Source organism: Rhinolophus ferrumequinum, chromosome 3, assembly GCF_004115265.2.
Source record: "Rhinolophus ferrumequinum isolate MPI-CBG mRhiFer1 chromosome 3, mRhiFer1_v1.p, whole genome shotgun sequence".
Taxonomy (NCBI): Eukaryota; Metazoa; Chordata; class Mammalia; order Chiroptera; family Rhinolophidae; genus Rhinolophus; species Rhinolophus ferrumequinum.
In genome coordinates, this window is record NC_046286.1 from 8,111,417 (window position 1) to 8,133,646 (window position 22,230).

Sequence of the window (22,230 nt, forward strand, 5' to 3'; positions counted from 1 at the left end):
AGCCTCCTACCTGCCAGGTGGAGTTAGGAGCACCAGGCTCCTTTGAGATGATGATTCGAGCTCAGCATTTCTGTTCTTTCCTCTGTTTATATGTAGTACCTTTTCCAGCACTTGAAATCCATTTTCCTTTGAGATGCCCCACTCACTTGTGGGCTGTGGTTTGATCACTCCCACCATCCCCCCAGGCCCTAGCTATACAGCAGGTAGAATGTAATTTAAGCCATAATCATTTCTGCTCCCTCTCTGCCTCCTAGAAATGGTAGGTGTCCTGGGGTGGATATTACATTTTGCCCAAGCCAGAGAAAGTGCTGAGCTGGCAGCTCTGTGCTCTCCCGCCTTCATGGCGGCTGCTGGGAGAGAAGGGGCTCAGAGCCCCCTCATTTCCTAGGGAAAGGGGGTATATCTCGCTGCAGCAGCCTCCTTTAGGGTCCAGGCAGGAGCAGCAGTAAATGCAGAGCCAGCCTCTGAGCAGCTGCCCTGGGACGTTTTGAGGATGTTGGACTGACGGAAGGATCAGCTGTGAAATGTGGTGTGCAGGCCCCTTGTTACAGGGTAGGGGGTATTGTAATAAACTCTTCAGCAGCAGGAGCCCCTGCCGTGACCATCCACTCACCGAGATGCCCCCACCCCACCCTCCGGACCCGAGTGAGAGCTGGGCTTTGGGCGTCAGGCGGCCGCTCTGATGGTCTGTTCTCTGCTTCTCCCGCTGCTGCAGGTTACGTGTTCTGCATGTTACACCGCCTCCCCGAGCAGCACGACTGTACGTTTGACCACATGGGCCGCGGCCGAGAGGAAGCCATCATGAAAATGGTGAAACTGGACCGGAAAGTGGGGCGCTCCTGCCAGCGCATTGGGGAGGGGTGCTCCTGAAGCCCGGGGCGGCCGCCACACGACGCTGTTCTTAGCTCACTAATGTTAGCCTTATCTAGGACAAAGTCAGCCAGACACCTTGTACTGGGCACGCGTCAGACTACAGCCAGTCTGTTTCCTTTCTTTAGCCAGCCATCCTGGTACTGTAGTTTAGGGGTTGATGGTGGTTGAAATTGATTTCTGGCTGGTTACTAAGGTGCCTGCTAGCCATTGTATAAAATTAAAACATGAAGAATATTTTTTTTTTTGAGCATGGCTAGTGGATTTAAAACAACACATACCTGTCACTGCTGGAGTCAAACTTATAAAAAGCCTTAAGCGGAAAGTGTTCCAGACGGAGACTCTGAGTGAATGGAGGAGTGGAAGCTGATGTGAAAGTTCCCACGACGCACATGGCTTTGCCAGAAACTCTGGTTAATGTCCGGCCTTTCACCTCTTCGCTTATCCTTACTCCCAGTAGCCAGGTTACCTGATGGCCACGCGTGCCTTGGTCACAGGAGGCTGCTGAGATGCCACGTGGCTGGGCTGGGTGGTGGCCTCGCTCTCCCGCAGAGCTGGAAATGGGGGTGGGTGGCAGGTTCTTAGGAAAATCTTATTAAATTTTTTACCTGACTTGCTATGAAAAAACTCTCTCATCATACGAGAAGAGAAACAGTAACCTCACTTTGAAAATTAGCTCCACTCAAGACTAGTCCACATACGAAAACCACCTTTCTACGCAGGACCCCGTGGTCATGAGAAGCGGCCAGGGGCGCCCCCTGACCCACTGGCTCTGGTTTGCTTTTGCCACGTACAGGGATCTGGCAGTTGATCAAATAAGGCTAATCGCAGCACAGCAGCTGCAGCTGGGGTCTGCACACTGGCCTCTGCAGCTAGATTTCTATATTGGAGTTTTTTTAAAGACGTTTCATAGCCAACAGGAATCAGCGGAAGAGCTGGGGAGCGCCTGGGCCGCTGCTGCCCGCAGACTCTGCCTCTTCCAGCAGGAGCCTGCTCAGCCCCTGGGGTGGGGGTGGGGCGCGGAGAGGACAATGGCCCCGCCTCCCGTGTCTGCAGCCCCTCTGCCCAAGGACCACCAGTCCACATCTACCACTTAGCACGTTTAGTAAGGGGGGGACAGCGGGCTGGATCTTAGGACAGTGGTTCGTGGCCCTGGCCCAGCTCCGGGAGACATTGGCTCTGGCAGGTGAGTGGGAGGGCAGGGCACGATTTTCAGCCTGTGCCTCTAGACGTGGGCAGAGAGGAGCTCAGTAGCTGCAGTAGCTCAGGCCAGGTGGGGAGGGTGGAGATGGGCCTGTGTGCCCATGTTGGGGATCAGTACCAGTCAGGTGGGGTGGGCAGGTAGATCGAGATTCCCTTGAAAGCGGGGCAGGGGTGAGTGTCCCCAGCCCCTGTCTGACCCAGGTTGGTGGCAGTGGAAGGCTCCTACAGAGGCCGTTTGCATCTGCCCACTCACAGCCTACTGGAGTATTAGCCCAGCAACTTGCCCTTTTATGTCACAGCAAGCACTTCAACTCTGTCTGCAAATCAATACCTGTAACTTCAAATGTTATTTGATCCAAAATACTGAAATAGGAAATCATGTTCTTCCCAACCTCCTCCCACCCCACCCCACCCCACCAGAGTGGAATCCGCTGCAAAATCTCCAGCCTTAATTTTTGCTTCAGGACCCAGACCAGTGTCTTGCTCTCGGGCAGCCCAGGGCAGAGGGGCCGGGTCTGCCCGCGTTTACCACTGTTGTCAAGCCACGGCCCTCTGGCCAGTCCATGGCCATCCTCAGTGAGGCGGCGCCTAGGCCCCCACCACGCTCTGATCCCCAAGAGGCGAGCCCTCCAGCCCTCAGGTCCCACCGGCTTCAGGCAGCGATAGGGAAGCAGGCTCCCTGGGGAGCCCGGCCGCACACAGGGCTCCAAGCCCTCGTTCACTTCCTGATGGTAGAGCTGGGGGGAGGGGGGCTTGTTCCCTGGCAGTTATCTGTTCTGTGAAGTTTGTTAAATGTAAGGAAAGCTTAAATTCTTGTATCTTTAAAAGAGAAAATCTTATTTAACCCTTTTGTGTTCTAGATTTACTTACACACATAGCCTAGAGCTCAGTTTTAGTTTTAACATTGTGAAAATATTAAAAGAATCTTGTAACTTTATTCTTTTTTTCTCCTGCTGAAAAAAAAAATTAAACCAATCGTATGAAAGTTTGGATTTCTCTGTTTCACCCACTCTCCTATGTACCACCTACATAACCGGTAAAATGGTAAAAGGTCATCCTGGCCAGAGCTGGGGAGGGATGGGGGGGCTCTTGTGTGTAGAGAGTCTGCATTGCCTGGGGGTCGTGAGTCCAGCAAGCGTCCAGGCCAAACAGCTGCTCCCCTGCTCTGTGGGCGGCCGTGGGCCTGGCACGGGAGCTGTCGGCTGGGCCAGGCCTCTGCTGGCAGCAGGGAGGTTACATAGGGTCCTGGGGGGGAGGGGCAGCATCTGCGGGACCCAAACCGCACCCCAGGAGGGAAGAACCCTGAGGATGGAGGGTGCAGTCTCCCTGAAAGGAGGATCAGAATGATGTATTTGCTGTGTGAACTCCTTGGTGCAAAGGATACACTTACTACGTCTTACGATGTTTAAAAACATTAGGTGGGGGGTGACAGGAGTGGCATCCCTCCCCACCACCCGTAAGGCAGAAGCCCTGGGCGCACAGTGGTCGTAGTGATGATGACGAAGAATCCTCAGGAAGTCAGAGATGCACGGCGGAGAACAAGCCACAGCCAGCGGGCAGAGCACAGGGCTGGTGCCCTTGGAGGAGGCGCTGGGACTGCCGGCGGAGCAGGGAGGCTTGTCTGCCAGCAGGAGCCTGTGGGGAGGACGTAGTGGGAATGGAGAGCGCTCTGCGTGGGCAGCAGTGAGGAACCGGAAGCCCTGGGCTGGGGACGTGCTCAGCAAGGCAGTGGCCGGCCACACGCTCGGGGGACTGAGCCCTCTCGCTACAGAGAAGCAAGGACCCCAGACAGGCACCAGAGCAGTAGGAACACCCAGGAAAAGTCTGCAGGGGCCTCAGAAAATGGACTCCTTTGCAGCCAGTCTCAAAGCTTCCTGAGAAATGGCTCCAGAAAAAGGAATAAGCAGAGAAAAATGCAGAAACTCAAGAGTGTTGTGCACGGCCGAGGGCCAGGCCTGCAGCGCCCCGTCCACACCTAGCGGGCAGGGCGCCAGGACTGCACGCGGCTCTGATGGGGCTGAAAGTGTCAACACTTGATTTACGCTTCTCTCACGGGGTTTGGATGTAAATCTGAGATAGAAAATTACACAAATAAAATTAGGTAATTTATTGCAAAACAAAAAATCGGAAGGAAGAGGAACCATAGACCCTACATGACTCAGCTATGACTAATACCGACATACAAATAATGTAAACACATACAAATAATGATGAGTGTTGCTCTGGCAAAAATGGATGATGGAACGCTATTGGGAGACAAAGGAAAGTGTGTGTGTGTGTGTGTGTGTGTGTGTGTGTGTGTGTGTGTAGCACAAAAGGGCTAAGTTCCTGTTCGGAGAGGAAGTCAGTGTCTGAAATAGAAAATTCAAGAGAGCGATACATTATTTAGAAATACAAATGCAGCAGAAAAAGCTGAAGTCCAGGAATTTTCTTTGGGGTGGGGGATGGAAATGAAGCACTATGATATTTACTACTATTAAGACCGTACACCTGCATAATGTTAATTTTTAAAATTCACATTAAAAAAGAAGGGGGGCGGCCGGATGGTTAGAGCACGAGCTCTTAACAGCCGAGTTGCCGGTTTGATTCGCACATGGGCCAGTGAGCTGCACCCTCCACAACTAGATTGCAGACACCGAGCTGCCTCTGAGTTTCTGGAGGTGAAGCCAGATGGCTCGGTTGGTTAGAGCGCAGGCTCTTAACAACAAGGTTGCCAGTTCAATTCCCACTATGGGATGGTGGGCTGCAACCAAGATTGAAAATGGAGACTGGACTTGGAGCTGAGCTGCGCCCTCCACAACCAGATTGAAGGGCAGCGACTTGGAGCTGATGGGCCCTGGAGAAGCACACTGTTACCCAATATTTGCCGATAAAAATTTTAGAAAAGACGGAAGGGACCAGCCCTGCCAAGGTGTTGGGACGCTGAGTCTTAGAAAGCAGCGTGTCCCAGCTCTTCCCAAAGTGGAGTTTTTCCAGGTCCCTGGCCCTTGTCCAGGTCCCCTGGTGCTGGTTTCCTGGCCAGAGCCCAGGTTTGGGAAGAGGCAGGTGGCAGGTGTAGCGCAGGCACCGCACATGACGGACTGACCGCAGGACCTTTCCTTAATCAGCACACCTAGGGACTTGGGACTGGCTGCTGCGGTTCATTGCGCGCCTTACGTGCTTCCTGAGAAAGAACTGGGTTAATTTTTGCCAGGCAGGCCTGGAGTCTCCAGTGTGTGTGGGGCTCAGTGCTGCGCTGTCCCCAAGCCCAAAACACCTGCCCGGGATGCTGGCCAGTTCCTGGAGCTTCGCCTTTCCCATGGCCTAAATCCTGTTCCATGGGTTTATACATCAGGGTGTTTCCCATCAACTGCTGCAGGGGGTTTGCGGTGGGCAGTAAGCAAGAGCGAGAGGCCCCCGGGGGCCTGCGGGCTCCGGAGCTGGCTCCTCCCTCGGAGACGCTGCTCCCCCCCTCGCTGGCTCAGACCTCGCCAGCGCCCAGGCAGCTTCTGGAAAAGGCCTGCAAAATAACACTGACAGGTCACCCTCAGGATGTGCGCTCGAGGGCCTGGCTGGGAAGGGGGTGACACACAGCTGCTGGCTCAAGGGGGTCTCACAGATTTGGGGATTAAGCTGTTGGTGAATGAGATGCTCCCCAAATGCGGGGCTTGTGTTCACGCATGGCCGGCGATGAACCGTCTTGCTGGGTTCACAGACGGGAGGCCAGGCTGGACAAGTGGTCAGGGTGGGGGCTCCTGTTCCACCTCCTCATGCAGCACCCCCCCCCCCAGGTGGGAAGAGCCTCGGCTGCCTGGGGAGTGTGGACATGATGGGGGCGGGGCTCTGGGAACAGCAGGGCCGCAGGGTCAGGCAGGAGACTCTGCCACCCCCCTGGGGAGGTGCTTTGGTGTCCACAGGCCCAGGCCCCCCAGGCAGCAGGAAACGCTGGGGAGGGTGGCCCCAGACTAGGAAGAGGGATCTGCCCTGGTGACACAGCCCCCGGCACCCGAAAGGAACGGGGCAGTGATCAGGACACAGCCTGAAGGGTGGAAGCTCTTGGCCTATGATCAGGGGCTCCTTCCTGCCCCCAGCCCTGGCTGTGGTGGCTCTTATTCGACACCTGCTATGTGCTCAGCACCATTCCAGGTACTGGGGGTACAGTGGTGACCAAAAACACAGGGGACAGGGGGACAAAATAAGGGAAGCGCAGAGCATATGACAAGGGGACAGATAAGCAATAAAGCGTAAGTGCAAGGGGATAGGTAAGTGCAGGACCTGTGGGATTTTCTCTGAGCTGGGGACCATCGGGGGTGTTTCCCATCAACTACTGTGGACGGATGGGGTCTGCCTTGGGTTTTAAGGAAAATAGCTGGGAAGGGAGCAAGGGAAGTAGAGGCCAGGGAGGAGGCTACTTGAGAGAGAGCCCAGGCGATTGTGTGGAGGGGGGTGCGGACAGAGCTCAGGTAGCAGGGCAGTAGTGAGGAGGCAGATTCTGGACTGACTTTGAAGGTGGAGGTGACGGGAGTTCCTGACAGATTGGGTGTGGGAGAGTGCGGGGAGTCGTGGGTGACCTCATGGTTTTGGCCTGAACACCAGGGAGGTGGAGATACCATCACAAGACCCACGCAGGAGTACAGTTGGGGGTTGGATGAGAACAGAGGTGCAGACTAGACGTCCAGGTGGAAGTGCAGAGAACATGCCTGTGTGGCTGGAGGTGTGCGTTTCTGAGTCTTCGGCACATAGTTAGTACTTAGAGTCACCAGCCTGGCTGAGGTCAGGGAGGGAGGAAAGGAGATGGACGGAGCCTGTGCCAGGGACATTGAGTGTTACAAGGTCCAGGGAGACGAGGACCCTGCAAAGCAGATTGAGGAGCAGCTGCCAGCAAGGGAGGCAGAGACCAAGACGTGGAGTCCTGATGTGTTTCAGGGAGAGGCGGGTGGCCACCTGTGGAGGTGCCGCTCGGCTGGCATCTGGGGATTGGCCACTGGGTCGGAGAAACCAGGCAGCGTAGCCACCGGAGCCTCCTTCTCAAGGGATTTTGCTGTAATAGAAACAGAATTGGGCAGTAGTGGAGTGGCGAACGGGGGCGACGGAGTTAATTTTGAAATAAGGAGAAATGACTGTTTTTATACTAATGGAATGACCAGTAGAGAGGGAGAAACAGATGTAGGAGGGAGGGGACAGGTCCAGAGCGGTGCCCAAGATAAACGCACAGGCACGGGCAGGCAGGTGAAGTGGCCCGGGGAGGCTGGGGACGTTCTCTGTTCTGTTTCCTCCTGGAAGGAGGAGGCAGGGTCATCGGGTGTGTGTGAGGTTGGATGAGGGAGGGTGACAGGTTTGATGGAGAGCTGGGGTGGAATTACAGTGAAATGAAGTTTTAGCTGAGCCCGTGGCCCTGCAATGGGCCTGGCGATGGGTTCACATGTTCCCAGGTTGTATAAACTGCAAGAACGAGACACTTTACCTGCAGTTGGTTGAAACTGGTGCCTCTTTCCATTCCAACTTCCCATCCGTCACACATCCTCTTCTGTTGGGTGGTGCTGAGGCCATGTGGGCATTTTGGGGATTTGGCTAAGGAGATGTTGAGTGGGGGACATACTTAGTTCAGAATTAGTGGGACATATTTGTGTGGTTTGCAGTCACTTCCGTGTTTAGTTGGGTTATTGATGGTCATCTTGGGGTCGGGATGGCTTCCAGGGAGACCCCTTCTGCCCACTGTGTACCCATCATCCTATGGCTTGAAGGTGCAGGGCCGAGGTTGCTGCAATATGAACGTGTCCTACAGAACCTGGCCCAGAGGGTAGGGGAGTGAGAAGGAAACAAGACTTGGAGCCAGACGCTAGTCCGTGGGACATTCCAGCAGTCATCGGATGTGTGACCTTCAAAGAGGAAGACTCGATTCTCATTGCTGCCTGCTCACGACAGACGTTTGCTCTCGTCTGGACCACTCAGCCATGCAGTGATCACAGCCATGGCTCCGTACTTTGTCGGTGCAGAGCAGGAAAGGTCAGGTGTTCTTGCCATGTCCCAGAGTCTTCGGTTCATACAGGAAAGAAACTCGGTAACTGTTTCCCCAACAGTTCTCGAAATTTACGTATGTGATGGTGTGAGTTGTGAAGATGAAAGACACTTTTCTGACGCACCAATGATTCAAAACAAATTTTGATCAACCGTGCTGGAGGAAAGATTGAGGACTCTTTCTATTCTTACACGATATTATGAAACATTTATCACGTGAAGATTCGGATGCTCAAGGAGTTCAGCCAAACAAGGCAGGGCCCCCAAACTGCAGACCTGTGTTACAATCACGACTGTTGAGTTGATATTCTGGATTTGGGTATGTTTGGGTGTTTGTCAATGTTAAAAAATGTGTAATGTGTCACGATTTCTCATTCTTCGTATTCACTTTTGAACCTAATTTTGTAGTCATATCTTTTATTCTTTTTCTTAAAGGGGGGGCACCAAAATACATAAACTTTAGGCTCCATAAAACCTGGGGGGATTGAGGGTGTGAAATAGCCATTTAGGGTCACAGTGGTAGCACACACTACCTGTGGGTCCAGGGGGCCCACAGGTCCTTCCTCTGTCCCAGGCTGAGATGAGCTGAGGTCTGCGTGTGTCACCCCGGTAGCTGAGTGGTGCGTACATCAGCTGACAAGACTCTTGATGGAGGAAGCGGGGTGCTGAGTGCTGGCCTGGCATAGGCTCCGTGTGGTGTACACACTGGCACTACACGTAGCACTGGTCTCGGTGAGTGGATGAGAAAAGTCATGGCGATGTTGTGATTTTCAAACATATCCCTCAATTCTTTGACACTCCTCCGGTCAAAAAGTGGAGCCCCTCCCCTTGAATACTGGCTGGCCGTGGGGACTTGCTTCTAATGACGAGTTTGTCTCCTGACTCCAGGCTTGATCTAAAAGCCATATGATAAGACTTCACCTGGCTGCCTCTTCCCCTGGCTGTCTCTCGAGCGTGGGCCCCAGGAGCTCAGGGCTGACAGGTGAAAAGTGTGGCTAGTCACCTCCACAGGATGTGAGGATCAAAAAATGGAAGGTAACAGGTGTTGGCAAGTGTGCAGAGCGTTTGCACCCTCATGCACGAAAAACGGTGGCCTCTGTAGAAAACGGTCTGGTGGTTCCTCAGAAAGTTAAGCAGAATCACCGTATCGTCCAGCAATTCCACACCCCCCCCCAAAAAAAAAAAGAAAGCAGGGACTCCCATAGGTGCACACACACGTTCGCAGCAGCTCTATTCAAAGTGGCCCCAAAGTGGAAACAGCCCAGGAGTCCTCCAAGGGGCGGATGGGTAAACGTGGAGCACACGCAGCCTCAAAAAGAAGTAAAGTGCCGCCCCGTTGTAACAGGGCGCCCCTCAAGAGCTTGCTGCTCAGTGGAGAGGCACACATTATATGATTCCATTCAAAGGAAATGTCCAGAACAGGCAAATCCGTAAACACGGAGCAGATGTGCCGTCACCAGGGCGGGGGCACCGAGTGCTTAGTGGGTATGAGGCGTCCGTTACGGGAGATAAAGCCTTCTGGACCTCCATACACAGAGGTGCTGTTTGCACAACATTGTAAATGTACTAAATGCCACTGAATTGCTCCCTTAAAACGGCAAGTTTTATGTGAATCTCACCTCAATTGAAAAACAGCCTGGCTGCCCTGATACCACCATGCTCGGAGCCGGGGGAGAGCCCAGACGAGCCCTCGTCCCCGGGCACTCGCCAACGCGTGCAGCAGTGCTGATCAAAACGGGTTCTTCTAGTCCCACCAAAGGCACAGCCCAGCCAGGCTCTGTTACCCCAACACCCTAAATCAGTTTACCTGCTGGGGCTTCCCCACAGCAGCTACAAAAGGTTTGCCCCAGGGCCCTGCCCACCCCAAAGGGACCCCACCCCTGAGGTGGGGTGCTCACGGGTGATGACTCAACATGCTTGGAAGGGCATTCATTCCGCAGGGCACCTGGAAAAGGTGGGAGAGGGTGTGGCCAGGAGGGGAGCCGAGGAGGCAGCTATGGAGGAGCTGAGGCTTGGGGACAAGGGACCTGATGATGAAATGGAGTTTTAGGACTATTTCTGGAGACAGAACGGCCTAAAGACTGCTTTAGGCCAGTGGAATGATGTTAGCAGATAATCAAAACAGCTGGCATTTATCACACACGTGCTCCATGCCGGCCCTTATCCCAGGGGCCTTCCACACACGTATTTCCTCCTTATAGTCCTGTGGTGTATTACTATCGGCTCCATTTGACAGATGAGGAAACTGAGGCTCAGGGAAGTGCCGGCCCTCACAGCCCACACATGCCTGCCTGAGCCTCTCTACCCATAATACAGTAGCCGCTGAGCTGGGCCCGGGAGAGAGAAACCTGCACATTTCCTCTTCTGCCGCTGGACCCACCTCACAGACACGTGGCCACTTGTGAATCGTACGTGTGTGTCTGAAGACGTGTGTCTTCCGTTTTGTTGTATATCGTGTTCTATATGTAAATGTCAAATCAAGCCCACCATGGTTTTAGGCAATTCCTTCTACTGCTTATCTTTCACCATTTCCTGAGTTTCTGCCATCCCCACCTTATTTTCTATTGTGGTTTGGTTTTTTTGTTTGTTTTTTGTTTGTTTTTCCACACGATACATCTTTTTGGTCATTGCTTATGCGTTAGAGGGAGGGGAAGGCAACAGTGTATGCTCATTGTACCTCATTTGCACATTTTACATTTTAGTCGAGACTGCCAATTGCCCTCCTAACTATTAATAGCAGTCTGCCATCTTGAATTAAAAGCCCAAGACTTTAGATCTTTAAAATTTAAATAGATGAAACAAGTAGAATATACTGGAAGCTTTGCAGTCCCAGGTAGGTGAATGGACAGTGAAAGGTGTGGCCACTTCAGCAGAGTTTATCCTTCCAAGTCCTGGGCGTGTGTATGCTGGGTACAGATATTGCAAGATTCCACTATGGTCACTGGTGGGGAAATCTTGTCACTGGAGAAAACACTGAGACTCTTAGAGGCAGCAAAGGCTGTCCTTACAGCCTGACTCCAATCCCCAGCAAAATGAAAGAGCGATGTGTCAGAAGGATTGTAAACATTTGAGAAAGTGTGGATCCCAGGTGCCCACATGTGGGCTCACTACCAGCCTCAGGGACTGTCCCAAAGGTGGTCGATTCCAGAAAACCTGAATCCACAGTCAGACCTCAGCCCTCATCTTACTGACCTGCTCTCCCTCTGGGCTGTCACCACCGGCTGTCCAGGCACGTGCTGTCCGGTCTCTCAGCCGCCTTCACTGTCCCTTCCCACCTCCCCAGGCTTTACCCGCTGGAGGCGCCAGGGCTCAGCCTGGGACCTGTCTCCCAGTTTGGTGATTTCTTCCTGGCTCCATAAACACCGGTGAGCCCCAGTTCTACCCCCGGCCCAGACCTTGGCCCTCTGTTCCAGGCTAGGTTCCCAGCTGCTCACATGTCTGGTCAGCGTTCCTCCAAAGGCTGTCAACCAGATGCAGTGGAGCATTTCAGCAGGCAGCCCGGGTCAACCTGTAGGGCAGGCGTGCACGTGGCTTTTTATCAAGTTCCCAGGTTATTCTTATGCAAGGCAGAGTCTGAGGACTGCTGTTCTAGCCCTCATCTCCAACTTGTAGAAACAAAAACATGCTCTGCCCTGCTGGGACGGCAACAGCACTTTCCACACCACTATCAGAAAGAAACGGAAACCCAATTTACACCCTGAGACAAACTGAAATTAACAGGGACAACCTGACTCATTCTGGTTCCGATATAATAGAAGCTTGAATATTTCCCACAGAGACTCCCGGTGTTAAGACACTTTTATCCCTAACTTTTGCTCAACCGAAGTGAAAAGATAAGTCATGACCTCTGGGGCTAGGATAAGCGAGAAGTCGCTCCTTTTCCATCACAGACATGCTAGTATGAACTTGACCATTTGTAAAGTTTGTGTTGTTTTCCTTAAATACTTGTTGGGTTTCTTGTTTGATGAGCTGGTCCTTCTCTCTGTTTGACAAACCCAGCATGTCTGGAACTGACCTGCCCCAGGCCAGCTCCTCCCATCCCGGTACCACCTAGAGTCCACTGACCCTGATTTGGCTTTTCCTCTCACCGCCACATCCATGAATCCCATCGGCCCTTCCTGCACAACGGACAGCGACACCTCTGTGGCTCACCTGGTCCAGGTGTCACTGTTTCTCCCCCCACCCCCCTACTGCTCCCTGCTTCCCCACTTCTCCCTACAGGAATTCTCTACTCAGCAGCTGAGTGAGCCTGTTAGAGAATGAGTCAGATTACAGCCACCCTGCCTAGAAACTTCCACTGGCTCCCATCTCAGAGAAGAGCCCAGCATTCCCTAACACTCCAGGGTCGCCCTGCCCACGGCACATCCCACTCACCTCATCTCCCACCCGCTGCCCTGCAGGGAAGGGCCTTCCCCGCTCTCCTCCCTCTTTCGGGGAAGGTCTCCTTGTGGGGCCGTGAGTCTCGGTCCTTCACCCTCAGGGTTTGCCCAGCTGTCACCTGGGAAGCTTCTCTGGACCTCCGATTTCTACCTGCAGATCCGCACACGGGGCGTAGGCCACATTTACACACACGTGTGTTGTTCCTGATTTCCCTCTAGAATGGAAGAGCCACGAAGGCAGGACTTTAGTGTTTTGTCCACTTTGATCATTGCTATGTCCCCAGCACTTAGGAAATGGCCTGGCCTGGCAGGTGTTCAGCCCACTGCGCTGAGTGGTGGGTGTGGTGGGCCGGGCGTGGCTGCAGCTCGAGGGGGCGGGGTGGGGGGTGCAGTGCGGATGGCAAAGCCCAGCGCTCTCCAGATTTGGTTTTGCCTCGGTGGACACTTACATCAACAAACGGTTGCACTGTCAGTTCTGGCCTATCACAGGTCGGAGGGTAAGCGCATGTGACGATGCCTAAATCAAGATTCGAAATGGCCTTGACAGCAGGCCCCACTGCCAGGCTAAAACCACCAGATGGAAGTTAACGAAGAGAAACGTCAAGTCCTGGGTTTAGGCTCAGAAAAGAAACGACATTGAATGGTAACACCTGCCTGATTCAGGCTGTTTGAAGTGAGAAGAGCTCAGTAGGCCAAGATCTGAGGTGGCCAACTGCCTACCCGTGTCAGTGCAGCGCGGCACAGACCCTGCACGGCACCGCGGAGCTGGGGCCAGCGTATCACACTGGGGCCGCGGGCGAAGGAGAGACTGCTGCATAAGAGAGAGCTGAGGAGTGGGACCCCTAGAGCCTGGACTTGTGAGCTGGTCACGTAGAAAAACATGGCAGCTGGGGTTGAACTCAGAGCAGGAGAAATGACAAGGGAAACAGACCTGGCTTCATAGTGATGGAATTTTCTTCCCACCAAAAAATGCCATCGAATAAGCCACCTCACGTGGACAGAGTGTGACAGGGAGGTCTCCAGTGCACAGGAGCCTGGACAGCAGCTCTAAGGGACTCTGCTCTGAGCTGTGGTCCCACATTCTGTCCTGGAACAGGTCAGCCCTCTGCCTCGCTGTCCCCATGGGGACACGTGATGCCTGGCCGACTTCACAGGGCTGTGTGGGGACGTAAAGTGACAGCACTTGCTTGGGTGCTGTCTGCCTCCCCACCCAGAGGCAGAGCAACGGGGGCGGGCAGGCACCTCATCCGTGCCCTGGGACTGGCGGGGACGCTGAGTAGCCAGTGTCCACAGGAGGGGACTGTGGGCCGGTCCAAGGAGGGGACTGCAGACAGGCCGTGGAGGGACGACACGAATGCAAACAGAACGGAAAGTCACCACTTTATTCCTAAGAGGAACCCACAGCAGCAGTCTCAGGGATTGTTCTGAACACACACAATTTGCACATTTGCTCACTTAGGTTGTTCCACAAAATGAGGAAAAAGCCACAGCCTGCCCACAAATTAATACATGTTCCAAACAGCAACACTACCCTTTATGCTTCTTTGAATTTTGGACAAGCCCCTAGAGTCCTTTACAAATGGCTTTAGAAGAGCCACTCCCCCCCTCCAGGCCCAGCATGGCCCCCACCCTCCTACATCTGAGAGGCCTGGGAAAGGGAGTGGGGGCAGCGCACAGAGCCCCCAAACTCAGAGGTGACATTCTCTGGTGAATTCAGGATACACAGTTGGGCAAGAGTAGCTCACGGGCCATCGCCCACCGAGGTGCTCCTGCCACCTCCTCCACATTGCAGGCCCGAGGCTGGGCCCGAGGTCTCTCTCCTCTCGCTTTTCCAGGTGCTGGGGTGGGGGGTGGTTGGGACCTCGGTGCTCAGGATAGCCGGACACGGAGCCTCCTGGCTGCCCCTCGGAGCAGCGCTGCCTCTCAGGTCACTTCTGGAAGGGAGCTCTGAGAACTGAGCCGCCCTCTGGCGTGGGGAGGCCAGGCTCCGGCCAGCACTGCGCCCCCTGCCGTCCTCTCCTGTGAGCGTCTCAGATCTTTCTGTCAGTGCCCCGCTCCATGGACGGTGGGGGGACCAGGAAGACCCCATGGCTTGGGGCGGGGCTGCGAGGGCACACCTGTAGGAGCTGCACACAGCATCAGACCCAGGTGGGAGGCCATGTGGCCTGGGAGTAAACCTGGAACTACAGGCAGCCCTTGGGACAGGCTTGGTGACCTGGTCCTGTCCACCCCAGCACTGCTCAGTCTTGGGCCACGAGCCCCTGGGACTCACATGGCAGCAGGAGACTGTTTGGTGGCAGGATGGACTGCAATCGTCAATGTCACCCTGTTCGCAGGGCGTCCATGGACCCAGGTCCAACCCCCCCAACACACACAGCTCCCCGAGGCCTCTCAGATCCGCTGCCCACTTCCGTCCACACCTTCCTCCCGAGGCTGCTCTGTGCCTGGCCCCTGCAGGTAGGATGGAGCCGCCGTCCACTGGCCCCGAAGGTGGCTTTCTTCACCTGTCCCAGCCTGTGTGGAGCAGGACACAGCAGTGGAGACAGGTGTGGGCTCCTCCTCTTCGCCCTCCCAGTTCAGGGCTATAAATACTCAGACGCAAATGGTAAACGCTGGAGCATTTATCATAAATTACAGGTGGCTGATTGTGAGTCTTTAGGCCGCCGCCTCTAGGGGAGTATTTGTGCTGAAGAAACAAGCCCCCGGGGAGGGAGGCCGTTGGTGGGCCCACCTGGCTCAGTGAGTCAGTCAGAGGACGTGAAAGACCAGGCCCAGGCCAGAGAGCAGGGCGAGGGCACCCACACCCCTTCTGCGGGGCTGGAATGTTATTCCACGAGCATTAGTACTTTAATCATTATCTTAAATGAGTAATGTAAAGAGACAGAGCAGTTACTTTCTAACAAATGTGTATTGGGGGGGCTCTTCTGGCTCCTTCTGTGCCTGCTCCCCACCCAGCATGGAGATAGGTCCCAGCCCATGTTAGTCCAGCAGGAAGTCCTGCCTGAGGGGCGTGGGGGTGACATGCGGGGGAGCTCGTTCTGGTCATGTGCACAGCTCCCTAGTTTGCAGATGTGGGCTCATGGCCAGGAGTCTCGGCCCCTCCAGCCAGCCCGATTTAAACCAGCAGAATCACGCCCTCTCTCCTCCCTACAACCTTGAAGGGAGCCCGGATGCAGCACAGGGGAAGCTGCTCTACCCTCCAACCATCCCTTCTCGCCACCTTCTCCATTCATTGTCACACCAGGGCTTCAGCATCCGGTCCAGTAACCGGGTATGACCAGGTCACTTCGAGGAGGCCTTGCCCAGCCTGCTCCAAATCATTCCCCTACCCTTTTCAAGAAAGCCCTGAACAAACACCAGGCACCAGAGGACTTCTAATTTAATATCGTAATAATGAAAACCATGGTGGTACAGAACCACGAACTGCATTTTAAATTCCTAGGGCCACTAACGAGCACTGGACTCCTGCTGGAACTGCTGTCAGGACAAACATGCAGAATTGATGGCTGCGGCCACAAAACTAAACGGAGCGTGGCCTGTGCCCGCTGCAGCCACAGCCCGACAGCCACAGTGCCCCCACCACCTCGGCAGCGGGTTCCCCAGGAACCGGCCACCCACACACAAGGCAGGATTAAACGGAAAATACCGAAAAGCAAACACTAACGAGGAAAAACTGGAAAGAGACGAATTTTTCTTTTCTCCTTTGACACCTTTCTTCTCTGTCCAAAGGGAGGTTCTTAATTGAAGCCCCAAATGGGGAATGCTCCCTCTTTATCACCCAGTGACTTCGGCACACAGGATTCTCTGCGTTTTAGCACATATTATACCTTCCTCTTTCCCTGTATCTCTGGACAGGATAAGTGATTACAATTTTGTTATCTTCTAAATTAAAAAAAAACAGGTGAAGTTGGCAGGTTGGAGCCGTTTGCACAGCAGTTTGACAATTGGGGCGACAACATAACTGCTGAGCAATTTTTTGCACAATTCAAAACTCATTTCATTTTCTTTTTTTTTCTTTTTGCCAAGGAATCGGTCTAACAAACATCCCACTGTTGCTGAAAATAATTTCGTTTCCCAACTCTTCTAGGAATGAAATACTTTTAATGTATTTGTCATTAAATAAGATTTAAAAAGTGACAATTTAAAGAGCAATTGAGAAGAGTCCCCATCCATCATGGGCTCATGTCTCTAACTGAAATCAGAAAAAAAATAGAAAAAGCAATGAGACTGTGGGAGACTGTCTGTGTGGGTGGTGGTTGTGTGTGGGGGTGGTTGTGTGTGTGGCTGTGGGGAGTTATGTGTGTGTGTGCGCGCCCACACGCATTACTGTTACACCCGGTTCGTTGGCAGCAACCCTGCCTTGAAGACTGCTTTGACCCGGGTGCCAGCCCACTGCGCACGTGCCCTGCCTGGCACGCTCAATGCTACCCCAGCGGTCCTCCCAGGAGCTGCCACAAGGTGACCTTGAAGGCTTTCCCAGAAGACCTAATGAAGTTTGCTCTTTATTCTTCAAAAACCACGATTTGAAACGAAGGGCAGGGGTTCTGGCAGTGTTCTATTCCTTTACCTGGATGGTGGTTACAAAGCTGCCATTTTAGTTTAACTGACAAGCATCACAGAAGTCACAAGCACCCCTGTCCATCTCAGCCGAGGGTCCAGCCCCGCCTGACCTTTCAGGCTGTGTCTTCACATGGGCGGGGGAGCCACAGCCCCTGCCCTGCCCGTGTCTCCTGCTCAAACCCCACAGCTGCCAACGCACAGAAGCAGCTCTGTCCTGTGCCGGGCTCACTCCGCGGGGGTCCGGGAATCCTTCCGTCTGCGTGCCAGCCCATCTTGTCACCCACATGTCCAGGTAGCTCCCTGAGTCTCTTCAAGTTTTCAGGCCACTTGGGTTGAGGTGGCCGCAGCGGAGACCTCCGGTGGGGCAGCCAGGGCTCTAGATAGAGAACGTGTCGCCTGCGGGCTTTTCTCTGCTGCCACTCATCCCTCTTTCCCTAGTGATCCAGGCCTCGCTCTGGGTGTGTCTGCTTCCGCACGCGACAAGTGGGGTCTCTGGCCCCCCTCAGGAAGGCCCTGGCCCAGCTGGTCAAGCAGAAAGAGCCCCTCGTGCTCCTCAAAGCAGAAGGCCATGAGGAAGGCAGCGCTCCGGCCTGGTACCAGGAGGCAGGGCAGGGCAGGTTTTGCCAGGCCTCAGTACCAGCCTGGGGGAAGGGGAGCCGGCAACCGCCTCTGGGAAGGACGGAGGTGGTACCACCGTACAGAGCCCGCCATCAGTCCTCCCCGCTGCCATGCTGTCAGCACTGCCTCGGTTTCCCCTCCTTTCCCTTCATCTAATAATAGGAGCATCAGAAATGTTGCAGAAGAGTGGGAGGGAGCCAAACGCCATTCTCTCAAGGACAGGTATCTGGCAAGTGCAAACACCAAAGGAAATTCCTAGGAGGCAGGAGGGAGAAGACGAGCCCTGGCAGGAAGGGCACCCGCGTGGGTCTAGTGCTGGAGCTTCGCTCGCAGACTCATCTGTGCCCCTTCAGGGGTGAAGCTGAGCTGCCCGGCGGCATTTAGTTACCTGGGCCTGGGATGGCCAGGTGTGCCGTGTGGCAGCGGAACTGCCAGGTCTGGAAACAGCGTTCAGTCACCTCTTCCAGATCCTTCTTTAGCTCCGCCCCCCACCCCCTATCCCAGGGTCCTCAGTGCGGCCTCTGAGCCCCGGGCTCCTCTCTGGACAGGTGACTTTGGAGTTTAAAAAGAAGTCCGTCAATAGATGACACTTTCAAAACATTTGCAGTTGGCCTTTGCTCTGACTTACATGGCTGCCTGTGTCCCCCGCCGGGTGCGAATGCACTGCTGGCGGAAGTGCTGACTGGACAGGAATCCTGTGCTTACACGCCCAGGGGCGGGAAGCGGGAGGCGAGGCCCAGCCCCAGAGGGCGAGCAGGCGGAGGCACCGCTGGTTACAGGAGCCCGCCTGCCTCCCATTGCTAAGTGCGGGGCGCCCCTCAGGGGTTCCACTCACCCCACACAGGGGAAGTGGATGGATCAGAATGAGGGCGCAGAAGGAGACATAGAGCCCTGGGTGGGGGCTGCTGGCCCAGCGGCTTCTCCTCTCCCGGACCGCCCCTCCCTGGCCTGCACTCACACAGCAGACTGACTACCTTCCCCGAGAATAAGACAGTTGATGCTGCCCTACTATTCTAGTACCCAACAGTCCCGCAGAACTAAGTTCCACTAGGAGAAAACTGTCGACCCATTGCTCTCCGTACATCCGCAACCAATGTGTCTTGGAGACGCCAGAAGGGAAGCCCCTGTCAGCTGAAGCCAGGTCACAGGTGGTACAGAGAACCCTGCGTCTGAAGAAGCCTCAGGTGGAGCTGACAGACACGGCCAAGGGAGAACTGTGCAGGTAAGCCAGCAGCAGACAACACTCCGATTATTAAGACAACAGCAGCAGATCAGCTATGCGAGTCAGACGAGACTGTTTCAGTGAGGAAAGCAGCTTGGAACTGCTTTTTTTCATCAATCCTGGTAGAATATTGTGGTCTGGGGGACAAACACCAGACTGGGCTGCAAAGGAGGGCTGGAGGGCACCGACAGGCAGGAGGGCTGCCGCCGTACGTGGCCCAAATGTGTGGATTCAAGGACAGGTCCAGCCCAACCGGAAGCTGGTACAGAGTTATGTACACGTGCTTCTGACCATTAAATTAGCAGGTGGCATGATAGCTATTCCCTTGTCAGCCCCCCAAGCTTGAAGGCTGAGTACATTTCAGAAATGACAGGTTAAGGACCCCGCAGTTCGAGTGATTAACTCGAGTGTCCACGGGTTGGTTTGCTCATTGTGTACTTTGCTGAACTTCCTCCAAGGGTTTCCTTCTCAGCCCAGGAGGCACGATGAGCTGCATCTGGGCCTCGTTTAGGAGAGCACATGATGTGTCTCGGCTCTACCTCCGGCTTAACCATTCCAAACTAAGGCAGGAAAATTACAGCGTCAAAGGGATTCAAACAAGTGATTTGCTGTTTTGAGCATTTCAAAAAGATCCGGAACACCTAGGATTCAGCAAATGGAAAATAGCTAAAAGAAATAAAAACTTATTTAGTTGCCAGGGCTATGTGTTCCACAAAGTAACCACTACGGAAACCCATTTCCTAACGGTGCCTCCAGGTAATAAGGGCTCACATATTCTCTTCCACTGGAGTGTGCACATGCCAATTTTGTATTCCGACCCGGGCCTGCCTATTCCTTCCTTCTGTTCCCTCGCCTGGGTTAGATTAGAGAGGTAGGGTATTAACGGGGAACTTGATGAAGATTGAAGACCCATTTTCTCCCCCTGGAGGCCAGTCTGATTTGAACAAATTGAGGAGAACAAAGCGGCCCCTTCCTGCCCTTGGGAGAAACCTGCTCTGTGTCTGTTCCTGCAGCCAGGCCTGCTCCTTTAGGGGGGGTGGGGGGGAACACCCGGTCTTGCTGCCATCTGGGCCCACCGAGTCCCTCCACTTCATGCTTCCTTTATTGGTGCTGCCGGTTGGGTGAGCGTGAGTTGGAGCCCGGGCTGGAGGGCAGTGAGCTGGCGCTGGGGGCCTGCAGGGCATGGGGGTCGAGCTGCTGGCTGGCCGGGCTGCTGTCCCCTGGCCCTGATTCCTCGCCGTTTTCCTCCTTCTGGCTGCTCTGCTGCTCCGGACACTCAAAGTGGACGCAGTGGAACACCTGAGGAGAGAAGGGAACAAGCCGTGAGTGATAGGTCGGTGTCCCGCCTGGAGCTGCCACCAGTTGGGACCCTGTGCTGCCAGCTCTGGAGGGCTGTCACACGGGAGTGAGAGGAAGTCCTTCCCACTCCCCCTGCCCCTGGCGTACACACCTGGAAGCAACTAGAAGGTTGTAAACACATTTCAATCAGGACAGGAGTAAATGGACCGACAGTCTGAACGTTACAGGCAGCACCACATGGATCCCTATAAAATGTTCTCACTGAATTACTCTGTTGTCTCAGGCGCTCTTCTTTGTAAATTAATGAATTAATTAATTCTTGCAGTTAGCAGTTGGGCTAAAAGTCCACAGGGGTTGAGCTGACGGTGGTGATGGTGGGACAACTCGGTGAAGATGCTAAAAACCACTGAATTACACATTTTAAATGGGTGAGTTGGATGGGGTGTATCTCAATAAAACTTATTTTGAAAAAAGTCAGCAGGCATTACCCCAGGGGAGGACCTGACTTATCTCCAAAGGTGCAAACAAGCCCCGCCTTCCGTGCATAATTATACTGTGGCGGGGGTGGGGGTGGGGGGCACATCTGATAAGGACTGGGCACTCACCAGGAGGAGCCAGCCACCCCCCAGCAGCCAGGAAAAGGTTCTCTCCCCCGCAGCAAGTCTCTCTGGAAACCTTTCTGAGCTTGGTGCTGTGCTACTTGCAGACAGGGCACCGCACAGCCCAGCGCTCAGCCAGGGGGAGCCTCTGCCCTGACCTTGACAACACACAGCACGGTTGTGGGAAGCCGGTGTGAGCCTAACACATCTGGTACGAGCAAAGGACACCGCTGGATGTGAGCTGCGGGGGGCAGGGCGGAGGGGGATCAGAGGAAGTCTCTCAGAGGCGGGCCTTCAGGGGTACCTCCCGCACCCTCGCTAGCAAACATGGAAAGCCCTCTCGCCACTGGGGTGCCTGCTCTTTCTGGGGTTCCTGTCCTGAGTTCTCTGAAGGGGAGGAACCACATGCTCTGCAGTGGTGGTCTTCAGTCTGGGGTACCCTCAGATCTGCTTTCCAAGGAGCATGCTGGCACCTTGAAGGAAATCAATTTCCAGATCCTCAAATTCTGTATTTTCCAAAACTGCCTGAGAACGTGACTGAATTCACAACGCCATTCCCGCCTCACAGAAGGAAAGCACAGCCCTCCTGCCTCGCCCTGCCCCTGGCTGGGGTGTTCCCGGGGCACAGACCACCCCCCCACGAGCCTCTGGTGAGTCACAGGCCCCGATGTCTCCCAGTCCCTGTGACGGTGACACGTGGCCTGAGGGAGATGTTCTGAATTCAGAATTGAAGTATATTCCGACTTATGTAATTTTTTTATAAAAAGGAACTGGAATTTTTCCAGAATTATGAAAACATTTTCAAGATACTCTGGCTAAAACTCATGGATGTAAGTTTTCCAGAATTAGTTTCACATTGATGTACCTTGTTCAATGAGTTAGTTAAAATCTGTCTGAGCAAATCAAACAGATGTTTTGATTATCCTATTTATTCCTATATAATATTTATTCCTAATAATTAGTCCTCATCTTCCATCTTGTTTATTTTTTCCTACCTCATATTAACAAAAATAATTTTATTTAAACTGAAGACATATTTTACTTCTCAATCTTAAAATATTCAAAGGATTACATTTTTTTCCAAACCCCTTTTAGGAGATATGCAAACAAAATGTGAGTAAGGTATTAGGGCACCGAGGAAACCCTCAGCTCGGCACAGACTCCCCCAGTCAGCAGGCAGGACCTGGGGGGCGGGCGAGGGCACGGTGTGGTCAGAAGGGTCCCAGGCAAGGGGTGACACGCTGAAGACGCTGGGGCGTGACGAGCCCAGGGTGTCCGAGCAGATCCCGGCAGCAAACCGTGGGGAAGTCAGCGGTGGGGCTGGCGAGGGCTTTGGAGCAGGACTCCCCCAGGACCCGTCGCTCACCCCATAAACACTGACTGGCTGCTTCCCACAGGACCCGGCCAGTACACATCAGCTCCAACAACAAAGCTGCTGGCCTCAGGAGTGTGTGTGCTGGCAACATGGTCCTGGGATTTGGGG

The 22,230-nt window shown here is 54.1% G+C and overlaps 2 protein-coding genes across 5 annotated transcripts in view; one reads left to right on the forward strand and one right to left on the reverse strand.

The window, feature by feature from the left end:
* ZFAND3 (zinc finger AN1-type containing 3) overlaps positions 1–3,052 on the forward strand; it is a 314,249-nt gene extending 311,197 nt beyond the window's left edge. For 3 of the 4 annotated variants that reach the window (XM_033099911.1, XM_033099924.1, XM_033099914.1), the window contains one exon: positions 716–3,052. In XM_033099911.1, the coding sequence (XP_032955802.1) occupies positions 716–870 (155 nt within the window). In that variant the 3' untranslated portion in view covers positions 871–3,052. The remainder of the gene's footprint in view (positions 1–715) is intronic. The other variant, XM_033099906.1, reaches the window with a different exon arrangement.
* A 12,758-nt stretch (positions 3,053–15,810) lies between these two features.
* Positions 15,811–22,230, reverse strand: part of BTBD9 (BTB domain containing 9) — a 383,611-nt gene continuing 377,191 nt past the window's right edge. Inside the window, exon 11 of the mRNA XM_033103686.1 lies at positions 15,811–20,148. Coding sequence (XP_032959577.1) covers positions 19,951–20,148 — 198 coding nt within the window. The 3' untranslated portion in view covers positions 15,811–19,950. The remainder of the gene's footprint in view (positions 20,149–22,230) is intronic.